This window comes from Hippichthys cyanospilos, chromosome 5, assembly GCF_059441005.1.
Source record: "Hippichthys cyanospilos isolate Australia breed blue-spotted pipefish chromosome 5, RoL_Hcya_1.0, whole genome shotgun sequence".
NCBI lineage: Eukaryota > Metazoa > Chordata > Actinopteri > Syngnathiformes > Syngnathidae > Hippichthys > Hippichthys cyanospilos.
The window spans coordinates 18,098,272-18,113,156 of NC_142373.1; the positions used below are offsets into that span (position 1 = coordinate 18,098,272).

Below are 14,885 nucleotides of genomic sequence, written 5' to 3' on the forward strand. Positions count from 1 at the left end.
TAAAAGTTGCTTTCAGGAGAAGAAGTGTGTACTTCAGACAATAGTTAACTTTTGAGTTTCGCTTAATAGAAGTGCAAAGGCAGCAGAACAAAGTATATCGTACTTACAAATTTGAGATATTATTCTATTCATCATATTATTGGATGAAAAATTGCATTAAAAGTGTATTTTCTCATTGAAGGATTTTACTAATTGTTTTTTTTATATTTTGTATTGTTTGGTGATCAAAACAACAATTCAAGGCTGTACAACTAAAATGTAATATTTGATTTGGTTAAAACAAAATTAATACAAGAAGTTTATTTGAAAAACTAAATGAAAATCAAACATCATAATGCAGAATTTTTGAAGAAAATTAATAATAACACATTTCATTGAGTAACAATTTACAAATAAGCTATTTTAGTATTAAACAAACTAGTTCACATGAGCAACCTTTTTGCCTGCTTTGTCAACAACTGACAGGAACCATCTGTTGGATTTCAAAACGCAATCGCGAATGTTTGCCTTTACATGAAGCCGAGGTGTCCATCAAGTGGAACAATCCTGTAGGTTCTGACCCGCCGCCTGTCAAATCAAACACGGATTTGAGCATTTTGCCGTCTGAGCTCATGTATTTGTGTACTTGAGTGGATTTAATGAGCCCTAGTTTAACTGAGCTGGAATTCTCAATCCAGACATATTTGTGGTGTTCTGGTGGCGGTGGTGATGCTGCAATGCTGATGAGGGTCTCTTTTGGAATTTTTTGAGGCTTTTCTCCTTCCAAAAGCGCTCGCTAAAATGAGGTTTTGCCACACAGCAGAAAATGGCATGCTCTTTTGTGTTCACTTCAACTCTTGGAAGTAAATCCACTCATGGGCCACGACATTAGGTTGTCAGTGGTGTACAAGTGCACAGCATCATAACTGAGATGTTTGTTTACACGAGTGTTTATTCTTCGACCAAGAACACCATCTTGAGGAGTAAAAAAAAATATCACTTAATGAAGCTGCATTTTCCCACTTCTGCAAAACTAATGATTATGTCTCTTTTAATTATAATGTCAATCATAGTACCGTAAATATTTAGATTAGCTTAGCTAGCTTAGCTAGCAGCTCATGTTAGAGAACACAGAAAGGTATTTCGTTTGACTCGTTTACTAATTGCGTTTTTTTTTTTGGCACATGCACACAATCATAAACTTGATGTGGGAAAACTATTCTTAACTTACAACACATATACAACTTACGGATATGAACGCATGAAAATATGAAGAATTTACAAAAGATGAGCTCTATTCTGTTTTGCTAGAATTTATACATTGTTGCCAAACTCGGCCTTTACACTGCAACACAGAAAATACCAGAATTTGACCCAAAATTAAGGGTGCGTCCTATATTTGGGAGAATTACGGTCAATCGATTGTTACTAGTTAGGTGTGACATCTCTTAAGCTGAAGTTCGTGATCGATATCAATTTACTTTGTGGAAATTACACGAAATTTTCCACATCATCATGAAAACAAAAGTCAATTTTGCCTTCCGATATCCCCCAATAAATACCTGATACCCTCTGCAATGAATAAAAGAAATGCCCCTGGCCAAGAAATTAGGAAAGGGAATTAGGAACACATCTCAGCTTGATGCAGCTCACTTGGCCATCATTGCAAACAACCCAGTGTTGTGACCGGGCGTCGCCATGGCAACGGTCAGTGTGGTGCAGCTTTTTTTGGAGGACATACTGAGTGCTGGTGGGGGATGGCACTTGCTGGAGGAACCCCGTACAGGCCACTGAGATGTGAAGAGTGACTCTGCAAGTGAAGTGACAAGCAGGCGGATCAGGATGGTGCGCGTACGCACACATTCCCAGAAACACTCACACAGGCTCCCACCCGGGAGGAGCGGGGTGGGGTGGGAGGGGGGGTTTTTCGAGGCGTGAAGTCACAGCGAATCGCGCTCGAAGAAGCCCACCGATACGTTCGGGCCCGTTGGGTCTCACGCCGCTCGGCTCAGGATGCCGCCAATGAGTGAGGACTTTGTTTCGCACACACTGACTCATTTCTAGAGATTGTTTCTGTGCACACTGACTCATCTCTGGAGATTGAGGTGGGGTGCCGGGGGGTTCAAACTGCGTACCGCAAGGCTATCCTTTTATCGCAGAGAAGCAAAGCCTATCAGGGATGTCTGGTGCGCTGAACTATGACTTTGAGAACCTACAATCAGCAACTAGAATGAATAATATTTGAAGGCCTGAACAAACGTGACTGAACTGGACAAATCGGCGACTCCCGCCTGCACACCTGATGGCTTGACCCTTGTGGACATACAAAAGTACTTACTTGTGACCCCTGGCATGCTTATTCTTAAGTTTCAAGCAGCCACGTTAATAATATTATAAAATTGTTGTTTTGTTTTGTTTTTTTTTTTTGGGGGGGGGGGGTACAAGCTGCAGTTGTCAAGGAAAAAAAATACTGGGGCCGATCGATTAATCAGACAGTTAGGGCCCTTCGAACATCAACCAAAATAATTGGCCAAATGGCCAATATATGATGGTTATTTTAACTTTTTATCTTTATGTGCTCTAACCATTGATAGCAGTTGTATACACGTAAAGCATAGTCATGTATCACCCATAAATCCATACCATAACCTTGTATCCTTAAAAAAAAAAAAAATATATATATATATATATATATATATATATATATATATATATATATATATATATATATATATATATGAATTTGTTAAAGGGATAATGTGTAAGATTCAGATCGTTTTTTCATTAAAAAGGAATAAATTAAATGGTTATAAATTTCAAATGCTTGCAAATAAATGTGTTCTAAACGACCAACAGTAGGTTTTAAATATAATTGTACGTCTAGTTATCATTAAAAGATATTATATGGGGGGTGGCACTCACCGCTGCCATGTATGTTATAGCTACGGACAATGGTAAATGCTGTCCGTAATGAAAAATGGTCAAAATTTTAGACATTGTCCCTTTAAGGTCATTCTGCAGACCTGTCATTCAAAACCAGCATATTTGGATTTTTAAAGCAATGATTAGGTGAGCAATGTAAAAAAGTTGTGAAAAAATAATTGAAATGCAATCTTAAGTCATAGTTGTTGTTTTTTTAAATGACATAAAAAACAGAGCATCATAAATTAAGCATGAATGTATTAAATATAACACCCATTCAACTACTAACAGGGGTGTTTATACTTTTTAATCTTCACTGTAATTACTGTTACCTTGTTTTTGTGTGTGTGTGTGAAATCTTTGAATCACAGCAGATTGAAGCATCCGAAATGGATTTTATTTGTTATGACATAACAGGGTGGGTCGATCTCTGGCGTTTTGCAGGTTCCCCACCTTTGATCTGACCCCACCCAGCTTCTCAGCTTTGATGGAAGTGGATACGCAGAGGCAGACTTACTAAGAATGGGTTATATCCTGCTTGTGCCACAGGGGGGGCTGAGCCACGAGGTCCAGCGGCTGGGGGCAGCACCGGCAGACCGGATGAAAAGATGCCCAGAGCGTTGAGGTTCAAGCCCGGGATAAGGTTGGCCTGTTGCTAGGTTGACATAAAACAATTACAATGACTGGAGTTACTACAAAACGGAAGGAAGACAAATTAAGATGACAGAGTATTTGATGAGTAAAAACTTTACCCTGGCAATAGGAAAATTTGGATTATTTTAAGTGCTCGAACAACAAGAAATATTCTCTAAGGAAGATTTTGAAAAACAATTAAGATATCAAAGAAAAAGGTGGTTACAATGGCAATATTAAAGTTACTATTCTTTGTAAACAAAAGTTCCATCCAGGTAGTTTGTTCCTTGCGTGTTTTTGCTTTTTGTCCTATTTTGCACTCATGCGAAGAACGGACGACTAAATTATTAAAGGGTGTCATTAAGGTGACATTTCCTCATTTTATTTGAATGGCTCTTGTATTAATGTTCCCTTAACAACATAATTAATGCATCGATAGGAAATAGATGTGGCGCGACAGCCGTATGTAGTATCATCGGAGTACCACTAGAGAGCGCTCGCGGCTTAGTGGATTGGTGAGAGATCGTCTTCCTGTCAGCGTCAGCGGTTACCTGACCCTGATTAGGTCTAATAGACCTATTTTTATTTTTTGTCCTCATCAGGGTTGCGGGTGACTTTGAGCACGAGGCAATTAATCGATCACATGGCACGTATGAACAACCATTCCTATACACTTTTACATATATGAACAATTTAAAGCAATTTAAGTACAGGTGTTTTTTTGAAAGCTAACACCCAACAAGGGACCGCTGTAGTCCAGTCAATTTAAGATCTGAGAGGCAGAAAAAGCTTTTGGTTTATTGTAAATATCAACGTTTTTGTAAAAGAAATAAATCCACAGCTATTAAATCAACAAAACAATGTAGGTTCAATGTTGAATTAAAAAAATTACAGTAAGTTTAATATTTAATTGAACCATAATCATGCTCTTTTAAACCCTGATTCGTCTTGGAAGTGATCTAATCGGTTTTTAAATGTATTCTTTACCCAATTCTTCAGATAATACGTTCCACAAAGGATCTTTAGTCTTAATTTCTGATTGTCTATTAAAAAATACTGACTGACTTCTCGGATTGTTTTGTTGACATTCCCTTTAGCACAGCTCCATCTAGTGGATGCAAAATGCAACCCCAGTCTCTACTGTAGCTTCTGTTCCATGCACCTTATAATGTGGTGCACCTCATATATGAAAACAGTTTGAAAATAGGCCATTCATTGAAATTGCGCCTGATAATCAGTACATAAAAACAAGCTTAGACGGACCATTACACTTTCCAAGGGTTCTTGTTAATTTCTCATTTCGTTTTTTGGCACTCGAGAATAAAATTAGCAATGCGTGTCAAAGTGGTAAACAAACACTTTTGTTGCCCCCGATGATGTCATTGGGGGGATCAGATGAATGCGGGGAAGGAACTACATTACGGGGACGACTCACACGTGCACAGCGGGGAGAGGGCGGGTGTGAGTCACAGGCTCTGCAGAGAGCCAGACGACTACGAAGCGATCGTGTGACGCTCTCTGTTTACCAGCAGCTGCTAATTACTGAGCTTACACTGTCTCGTATACTATATAACACACACACACACACACACACACGCGCACATGCAAACGATGAGTGGACACAGACTCACATTTATAGCAGCGACGTCATTCTCATAGGCCTCCCTCAGTTTCTTCATGATTTCTGCCTCTGCTTTACAAAGCGCTTCCAAGATGCCCTTCACTGTGATGGTCCGTTCTGGGTTGTAAATGGTTAAGTCCTGTAACCTAGAGCATCACACAAGCATTGATGTGTACGTCAAAGCACTGTGCAAACACAGAAAATTTGCCATATTTTGTTCATCACAAAGGGGGGCGCGAAGGATTTTAATTGGATTCCAGTGTATCGCGAGCAGAAGTTAATGAATATGGGCCTTTCAAAACGGGCATAAACACTTGTGCTGATAAACAACATTATTTTTATTAGCACATGTTCATTAAGTCTCAAACACTGTGTGCAATTACATCACACAAAACAAATGTTCATAATTTCATAGCCTTGTTAACTCATTCGATCCCAGGTATTTATTTATATGTTTTTCCATTTTTATCAAGTGTTTGCAAGTAATAGGACTGAAGTAATCAATTACATGAGGCTTTCAAGTTCTAATCAATTACTTAAGTAAATCATTACATTGGTAATATTACTGAAAGTAATTAATACTTAATTAACTCAAGTAATTAATCCGCACTTAAAGGAATTACTTAAGTACTTATTAATTAATCGATTAACACTTAAATAACTAAAGTAACTGATTGCTTTAGTAATACTTTAGTAGTAGTTTAGAAATAAATCTATTCATTAGCCAAGATTATTCCAGCCAAGTTTAGACAATTCTTTAGCCAAAAAATAATAAAACTATGTAGAATTGAAAATACAAACAAACAAACAAAAACATAAATATATGTTTTGGGGATTGAATGAGTTACTACTGAATTACCATGAATTGTATGCTGCTGAATGGCGATCTTTTAAGTTAGGGATTACTGAATAGTGTAAGATATTGCGTTGGAAAAATAGCTTTGAAATGATTTATTTTTGGCAGCCATTAAATAGTGGTTAGCACACATTTGTCTCAAAGTCACGGGGTTCTGGGTTCAAATCTCTATAGGAGCAGTCCAATTCCTCCCGCTTTCAAAAAGCATACACGTTTGATTTAGTTGAAAAAAAATGTCATAGTGTGAACATGAATGGTTCTAAATTATGAATGAAATGATGGATTGATAACATAATACCTGTTTTAATCTTTTTTTTAACACAACATTTTACTATTTAATTTTAAGGCCAGATTTGACTAGTAATTAGTAAAACCAGTAAACCAGTTAACCTTTCAGACTCTGGTGTTAACTGTATGTAAATTCCCCTCCAAAATATATACAATGGGTGCATCTAAATTTATTTGAGTACTGTAAAAAGAGAAAATCAGTACTTAACATTCTCCAGGCAGATTTGCAACAATGAAATCAGAATCCCTAAACAATTCCACATTAATATTTTATGAGCCATTTTTTTATACTCTGGAGTAAAAATAAAAGACATACTTAATTTGATGGTTAAATTAAAAAAAGTAAGAGTTTTCTGAGTCTCAAGACATTTTAGTTGAGTTCGTTTTTCACCATACAGTAGCACAGCATAAACGTCTTTTAACGCATCTGTACATGGTGAAAATCCAACACTAACCCTAATTAACTTTCCTGAACCCTTCATGTCTGGGGACTGCATTACACCATTTGGATTGGCTCCACATGTTCAATTCGCTGTCATTTATGTTGCTTTGATGTGGCTGTGAAATTCCCCACTGACAAGCCGCAGCAGCTTGCGCGATCAGAGAAGATGAATGCAGGCCACTTACGAGGAGATGGTTATCTTGGTCCCGGTCTCCTCCTCGATCTTCTTCAGGTTGCGGCCCTCCTTTCCAATGAGGCGGCCCACCAAGCTGTTGTGGGCCAGAAGTTTCAGAGGGATCTCCTCCGGCCTGGACAAAGTCAACACGCACACATTTGTAGAGTAAATTACTCATCGTGAATTAGGTGGATGGGAAACAGTTGGATTTTTTTTTTCTTCTGTATTTTGGATTTGATTTCAGCATGTTCTTACATATTTTATGTTACGATTCTGCTGTCATCCTTTGGTACAAATTTGCATTGTATAAACAGGTTGGAAATGAAATGAATCGCAACATTACATGCACTGGATACATCATTGCACAATTTAACCATGAATTCATTATTGAGATTGTGAGTTTTAGTGGTTTAGAAGTGCTCTGTAAGATTCGAGATGACTCAGCTAATAAATGGCTTGAAAACATTCAAAACAATCTTGAAACGCTGTGTCGGTGTACCTAAATATCGTTTCACGTGAGTAAAGTTTAGACAAAATTTAGATATATTTACTTCAAAATGTCATAGTATTATACTTCAACTAAGTCGTGCAACTAGTGGCTTTGATAATATAAGAATCAATGGCAAAAAACTTTGGCTGCCCAAAAATGATCATCACACATATAACTAGCATTGGAAATGAATGCTAGAGCTACTTAGCATTAGTGTTGCCACAAGGTGAACTAAAAAGTTTAAAGTGAACGCAAGTAGCTCTAAAGATAGCTAACAATATGGCTAACGAGATTACATACAAACAACAAACAAAGATTAGCCGGGAGTGTCACTATCTTCAGTGGTTTTCATCAATCAAGTAATGTCACTCGATCTAGCATTAGCATCCATTTCACTAGCCACAATTTTAAATAGGCTACTAGGCACAAATTTACCGTATTTTCCACACTATAAGGTGCACCTAAAAGCCTCCAATTTTTTCAAAAGCTGACAGTGCGCCTTATAATCTGATGTGCCTTATACAATGGGTAAATGGCGAGTTTTCATCCATTGGGGGACGAAAAATTAAAATAACTAATAATCGCCATGTAAATTCTGAAGTTTTTGCCTCTGTATTTCAGTTATGAATGTATTTTTTACTACCGACATTTTTCTAACACCCTGTTTGAAATTGTGATATGCTAAATATGCTCCAACTTTGAAGCAATTTATATGGGGGGCATGGTGCGAAAACTGAGTTTTTGTAAAAGAAAGCATGATTTTATCAAATAAATCTTTTAACTGTTCTAAATCAACAAAAAAAAATATTTTAAGCTTTTTTTTGCAATTAAAAAAGAATCAAGTTTAATATTGAATTGAATCATAATTATCTTCTTTTAAACTTTTGATTCTCTTGGCATTGATCTACAGTTTTTTTAATGTAATAAAAAGGTATTTTTTCCAGTCTACTTTCCACAAATCATCTTTAGTCTTATTTTTTGTCTATGAAAAAGGTTTGATTGACCTTTCCGATTGTCTTGTTGAGATTCCGTTTATCGCAGCGCCACCTAGTGGATGCATAACGCAACCACAACCACTACTGTAGCTTCTATTCTATGCGCCTAATAATAGTGTGCCCTATATATGAAACCATTTTAATTGAAGGTGCGCCTTAAAATCCGATGCGCCTTATAGTGCGGAAAGAATGATACTTGTTTTGCATTCAAAGGCGGCTCCTTATGAATTTCTCATATGATTTTAATTCCGAGCATCCATTCAATCAAAATTCTCGTGTTTATTTATTTTATCTTATGATTAATCGTGCCATCTAAACGTGGAGCGCGAAAATCCAAAGAAAGCATAAAATTCAGTCTTGATGACAAGCGGCTATTAATTAAGCCACGTTTTGATGACCGCATTCCTTATGAGGAGTTTCCTCGAAAACATCTGCTTTCAAGATCCTAACAAGCTAAACGACGTGTCAGAAGTCTTAAATGAGTAACAAACGACATCATTATTTATTCCCGGAAAAGAACAAAGCGTGACTGATGAAAAGGAGCGGCGCGTCGACGATTTTATTGAAACGCATACAGTAGTAAACGAGCGGTAAGCGCGCAGCATTACGTCGAGATGTGACAGGTGATCACACAGAAAGGTGGTGTTAAAAGTCAAAGCCAATTAGAAATGCTGTCCGTCTTCCTCTAATGCTAAGCCGCCGTCACGTTTTAGCCTGCGTGAGGTGTGTGCTGTGTTTACTGTGTTAGTGGACCAGAGAATGCACGCTGAGATTAAAAACTGTGCCGGCAGGTTAAAGGATAAGATTATAGGATGTTGACGTTTATGGCTGATCGCCTTCGGGATGAAATGCCAACGCCGACTCACGCCTTGGTCTCGTTGGCCTCCTTCTGCATGATGTCCAGGATCATGCGGCAGGCCGAGGAGCAGCCCTCCGGCGATGAGTGGATGGTGATCGGTTTCTCGGCCGCCCCTGCGTTCTCCTTCCTATGGATGTCCACTCTGAATGCAAGACATGAGTGGGGATGGTTCAGACATGCAGTGTATATATATTCAGATGTTGTTCTGTGCATTGGTTTCAACTACAACATACGTATATACAGCTATACAACTATTATAGACGTGCAGAAATTTTGTGGGGTCCTATCAATTAATTGGCTGGCAAATGAACTCATTCAATGCCAAAGACGTTATTTTACGTTTTTGGAGTCTAGGCATTCATTCCCAAGCACTTGTATTATACTTTTTTTTTTCAAGTGTTTGGCTGTAGGTGGGTGTAAAAATGATTTGTAAATTAAAAACAAGTACGATAATCCCACAAATGTAGGACACAAATTTTCCCTCCCAAAATGAAGGTAATTATTTGGCATATACGCATAATCATAAACTTGGTGGAACACTGGTGGGGTGCAAATTCGGGTATTTATGTCAAAGTGAACGCGAGCTGTGTTGCGAAGAAAATGAAAAACAACTGTTTCAAGAGTACAGTACACAAAATTACATTGTTGCAGCGTTCACTACCACTCACATTGTGGAAAATCTGTAACACACTTCACTTAACCCGCTACAAATATATAATTTACAAACACAAGAAAATATGAAGGATTTACAAAGATGAGATTTATTCTGTTTGAATATAGTTTTTACACTGTTGCCAAACTGTTGGTGCGTCTTATACACAGGAACATAGAAAATACCAGAATTAAGGATGCAACCTCTATTTGGGGAATTATGGTTCTTAAAGTGTTATTCACCATAATTAAGTGCTGAAGTAATTTTGAGATACTAAAAATAATTGATTACTTTTAAGTATTAATCGATTACTTTAGGTAGTTTAGGAGATAATAATCCACAAAAGTAATTGTTTATAGGTAATAAGTATTAATTGATTACTTCAAGTACCTAATAACTTCAGCACTTGATTAGCAACTAAAGTGCCCAATGTAACTGATTACTTTAACATAATTGATGACTTTAGTTTTTAAAACCTAAGCCTAAAGTAAATGTTTGGTTATGTTTCGATAGCATAACCTTTTATCCGTTACTCTTGTGCAGTACTTTGATCATTTTGGGACATTTTCTTCCACATCGTTCTCGCAGTATTTTTGCCGTCGAGCTAGCTAGTCAAGCTGCTTACTTTGACTGCGTCTGCTTGGTAACGTTCTTGATGGTGAGTCCCTCCTTGCCGATGATGGCGCCCACAAACTGAGTGGGCACCAGCATGCGCAAAGGAAAGTCCTGTTGCTGTCGAGGCCGGGGGCCGCCAAAGCCTCCCGAGGGTCCGGGCTGAGGGGTCTCCTGGTCCCGCGACAACCTGCTGCCCCGTCGCCCTCGGGCGGCCTGGACGGGCGGAGCGGCGTCCAAGTCCATGATGTACGACACCTTCAAGGAGAAGTCGTCGCACTGCTGTCCCGTCAGCTTCTCAATGGCTCTGGAGAGAAGCACAGCAAATATTTATTCATCCATCGCTGGTTTGCGGGTGCCTAACCCAGCCGTACAAATTTGAAAAAAAAAACAAAAAACAATTAAGATGTTAAAAAATGGCAATGTGTGTTTTCTTGCTTCTGAATTGGCTGTACTCACTCTTTAGCTTCCTCCTTGGTTGCGTACGTAACATTCACCACGGCTGTTTCTGTGTCAGTGTTGACTGTCAGAGAAGAGGCATACTTTAAATGTAGATGTCATAAGATGTCATCATCATTGTATAATGATAATCTCCTGTAGCAATGCTCTCATTCTAACGTCTCAATTTGCAGTGGCAAGTGTGTTGGGCTGCTTTTTTTGAGCCAGCATCAATTTGAGATCTTGTACCTCTGATAAACAAAGATGCAACACATTTCCATCACTTTGAAATGTAAATGGAAAAGTGGTGCATGACTTAGAATAACATCACATCAAGAAGAGTTGTGTACCTTGTTCCACGTTTTCTACAGTACCATAGCGAGCTAGCAGGCCGTCAAAATCCTAATGGAGAGATAATAGTGTTAGTAACGATCAATTTGAGTTCATTTTGCCACAAATACCCGAAGTTGCACACCATCTGCGTTCATAATTGTGTCTAAATGCCAAAAGACCAAAATTAATAAACGAGTCGAATGGAATGTCTTTCTGTGTTCTCTAACCGGTGCACACAGTTATAAATCCTGGCACTCTGAATTGAATCAGCTGGAGAAATCATTAACTTTTACATATCCTCTCCGTTTTAGTAATATTCCCGTGTGTGAACAAGGATGGATTCGGATGTTGGTTCAGTCTGCTCGCTTCTTTTATTGAAAATAATGCAGTAAGAACCGCAGCTAACACGAGCTGCTGTTAGCTGCAACAGGCACTGACTGCTCACAGACATCTGACGTCCACCCTCTAGCTCATCCAGTTACGGTAATTATTGTGAGTAAAAATACGACCATTATAAAAATGCACACCGCATCTTATTCTAGATTCAAGATTCAAGATTCATTTCTTGTCATATGCATAGTAATACCACATAATGAAATTCTTCTTCCGTTCACTTCCCTGAGCAGACTACATTCCATAATCGAGCAAATAATAAGGTAGGCAACAACAACAACAAAAAAAAATAGAGCATAACGGCAGTAATACTAATTTTCACAATGCAAAGCTAATGGATGGACAAACTTGCTATTTTTTAGGTTTTCTGTAAAGTGGATTTTTGGAAATATGAAGAATATTTTTAATGATTTTAATATATCATGGGTTTAATCATTTTAATTACTTTAAGTATAATTGTATGAATTCTAAAAGATATTTAAAGGAGGGGAAGCAATGATTTTGCAACTAACCTCTACATTTTTGTTCAAGTTTGCACTATATATACATTTAAATCCGCATCATTACAACTTTATTTTACCATTTTCAGCTGATGTTCTGTCACACATTGGAAAAAAACAAAAAACAACTAGAACTTGAGGACATGCAAACAAGTGAGTCAGCAGTCTGAATGAGGCAAAACTGTGAACTTAATGGACTACTTCATGCTGTTTGGACACGCACACACAACTCACCTCCCACTGTAGATGAGGGGGGATGTTCCGGATCTGAATCTTCCGACTCCTGTGGGGATGGGAGACAGTGAATTTAACAAACCTGAGGCACACTCATAAGAATCTTTTCATCTTTTGGTTGTTTGATGTCATATTTCATAAATGAACCTCATATATGCATTTTCCCCCATTCCATAAATGGATGTGGAAACTATTTGAACGTTTCACACTTAAGTCTGCCTCAAAGGCAAAGTATTTCCTTAGGATGACGGCGGTGGTTAGCGATGCTGCGTAACGCCTTCCAGGTTGTTCTTTTTGCTGGGGAGATTAATTTTTTTTCACGGATAGTTACTCCTGTCTTGATACAACTCATAAGTGTTTCTAAGTTGTCATGGTTACACCTCAATCACATCACCGCCACGGTCCAGCAGCCTCACCGCCGTGCTGGGTGATCATTTTATGATACAATGGGACAATGTCAAACACCCGACTCATGAAATTTTTACTGTTCTGCTGTTTTTATGAACTAATTTTGATACATTTAATGCATTCACCACCAGCTCAGTTAAAATGGAGCTTTGAGTTCTACAGCTGTCAGTGGAAATCTGAAAAATCTTTGTTGTGTCTTGTCATCAGTGGCACTGAATATTTTAATAGAAGCTCACTTATTATATTACATATTGTACATCCATTTCACATAGGAGGCCATCAGGAACCGATCACAGTTTTAGAAAAAACGTGTTTTTTGCGCCTTGTCTCCATATGACTTGCTACAAAATTGGGAACGTATAACATATATAGCATATAAACATTTCAAACAGGGTTTTATTTTAAAAAAAAAAAATCATTGTAAAAAACAAAACAAAATTTATAACAGAAATGCAGGGGTAAAACTTGAAAAATGTACATGGGAATTAGGCTATTTTATCTTTCCGTTCCCCCCAAAATGACAACCGGCGATTTATGCATTGTATAAGGCGCATGGAATTATAAGGCACACTGTCAGCTTTTGAGAAAATTGAAGGCCAGGTGCATGTTATAGTGCAGAAAATACGTGAATCTGAATGTCTATGAAAATGCTTCATATATAGTCCTCAGTCGGAATGAGAAGGCTGAACCCAAATGAGATTTTCATCAGAATCCCAGGGGTGATATATTAAAAAAAAAAAAAAAGGCATCCAAACGACTTGTATGATATGCAGGCAAACATTTTCAGAGACCAAAAGAATGAACCAACACAGCAACTCACAATAGACTAATTTTTTCCCTAGATGGAGAAAAATCAACATCAAAATACAGTATAGTATAAAGTACTGTAATTAAGTACAGTGTACAGTGTTATTGTATAAACATATTGTTACTAGTCTTGTTACTGTATTTTGTTCCTATACTACCTGCACTGTATACTGCAGTTTTTGTTTTATAAATATTTTTTGGACAATATATTTTTGCATTTTGCTGCCTGTGTTTTTACACATATACTGTATTGAATTTTGTTAACATTTTGTCCAACATAGGGAAATTCTTACTGTACTTGTGACTTGTTTTTATCAAGATGCTGCTTTAATAAGAGTGTTAAAACAGTCTCAACTACTGTGCTAAATACACAAATGGACCCCGTCTTTAAAAAACACATGATCGACCTCGACCTGCCACACGGCTGATTTGATCAACAGAATGAGTCTTTTAAACGGTGAATCGTAAACTGGTTTCCATAGAACATCGTTCTAAATTATTTCAATCAGAAAGACAAAAACAGCCACTGCTGTCACTGAATAGTGTGGTGAATCCCAGCTGCCAGCACCAAAACCAAAGCGATGCTGCCTAAACGGCAAACTAGAACCATAATCGCCAACATATTTCACAAATTTCATCAGGTGAATTATCTCGAAGGAATGAAAGTCAAGCTTGTTCCACAGTAGCTGAATGTAAAAAGATTACATTCAGCTACTGTGGAATAAGCTTTTGAAACAGCTTTTGGTATCAAATTTCCGCATCATGTTGTTTTATCACAGCAGTCGTGCGTTAATGGCTCAAAAACCAAACCGCCGAGTGACCACAAATTGCGAGAAACAACACAAGCAGCGGCGCAGTCAACACCAGTGCCGTGATTTAAAAAAGAAGCAGAGGAACAGCGCGCACTGGCGCAAAACCCCAAAGTCCTTAAGCACACTTTGGAGGACAATTAACAGACATTCCAGAAGCTGAAGTGATGGACAGAGCAGGAGGAGAGGTGAAAGTGGGAGAAATTAGCGTCTGCGGTGGGCCGGCGCGCATTCCTCCCAAGAGGTTTTTTTGCATCTTTCCCTGGAAAAGAACGCAGGTCGGAGTTTCCGGGAAGACGCGCATGCAGGCCGAAGGACGTGAATGAATGGCTCTTTCTGATTGTGATCCTCCAGGAAAAATAGAACGGAAGAAGCGAAGGAGGAGGAGAGGCGGTGCGAATCACCCAGATTTAGGACATTCCACTACTCACCTCGTTCA

General features: G+C 38.2%; 1 protein-coding gene across 2 annotated transcripts in view; it reads right to left on the reverse strand.

Moving 5' to 3' along the window:
• Positions 1–14,885, reverse strand: part of igf2bp2a (insulin-like growth factor 2 mRNA binding protein 2a) — a 51,502-nt gene that overhangs the window by 4,210 nt on the left and 32,407 nt on the right. The window contains exons 3-11 of one of the 2 annotated variants that reach the window (XM_088415317.1): positions 12,423–12,471; positions 11,313–11,364; positions 10,984–11,047; positions 10,538–10,831; positions 9,268–9,402; positions 6,927–7,049; positions 5,166–5,301; positions 3,419–3,556; positions 1,721–1,789 (exon numbers count right to left, since the gene is read on the reverse strand). In XM_088415317.1, the coding sequence (XP_088271443.1) occupies positions 1,721–1,789; positions 3,419–3,556; positions 5,166–5,301; positions 6,927–7,049; positions 9,268–9,402; positions 10,538–10,831; positions 10,984–11,047; positions 11,313–11,364; positions 12,423–12,471 (1,060 nt within the window). The remainder of the gene's footprint in view (positions 1–1,720; positions 1,790–3,418; positions 3,557–5,165; positions 5,302–6,926; positions 7,050–9,267; positions 9,403–10,537; positions 10,832–10,983; positions 11,048–11,312; positions 11,365–12,422; positions 12,472–14,885) is intronic. The other variant, XM_088415318.1, reaches the window with a different exon arrangement.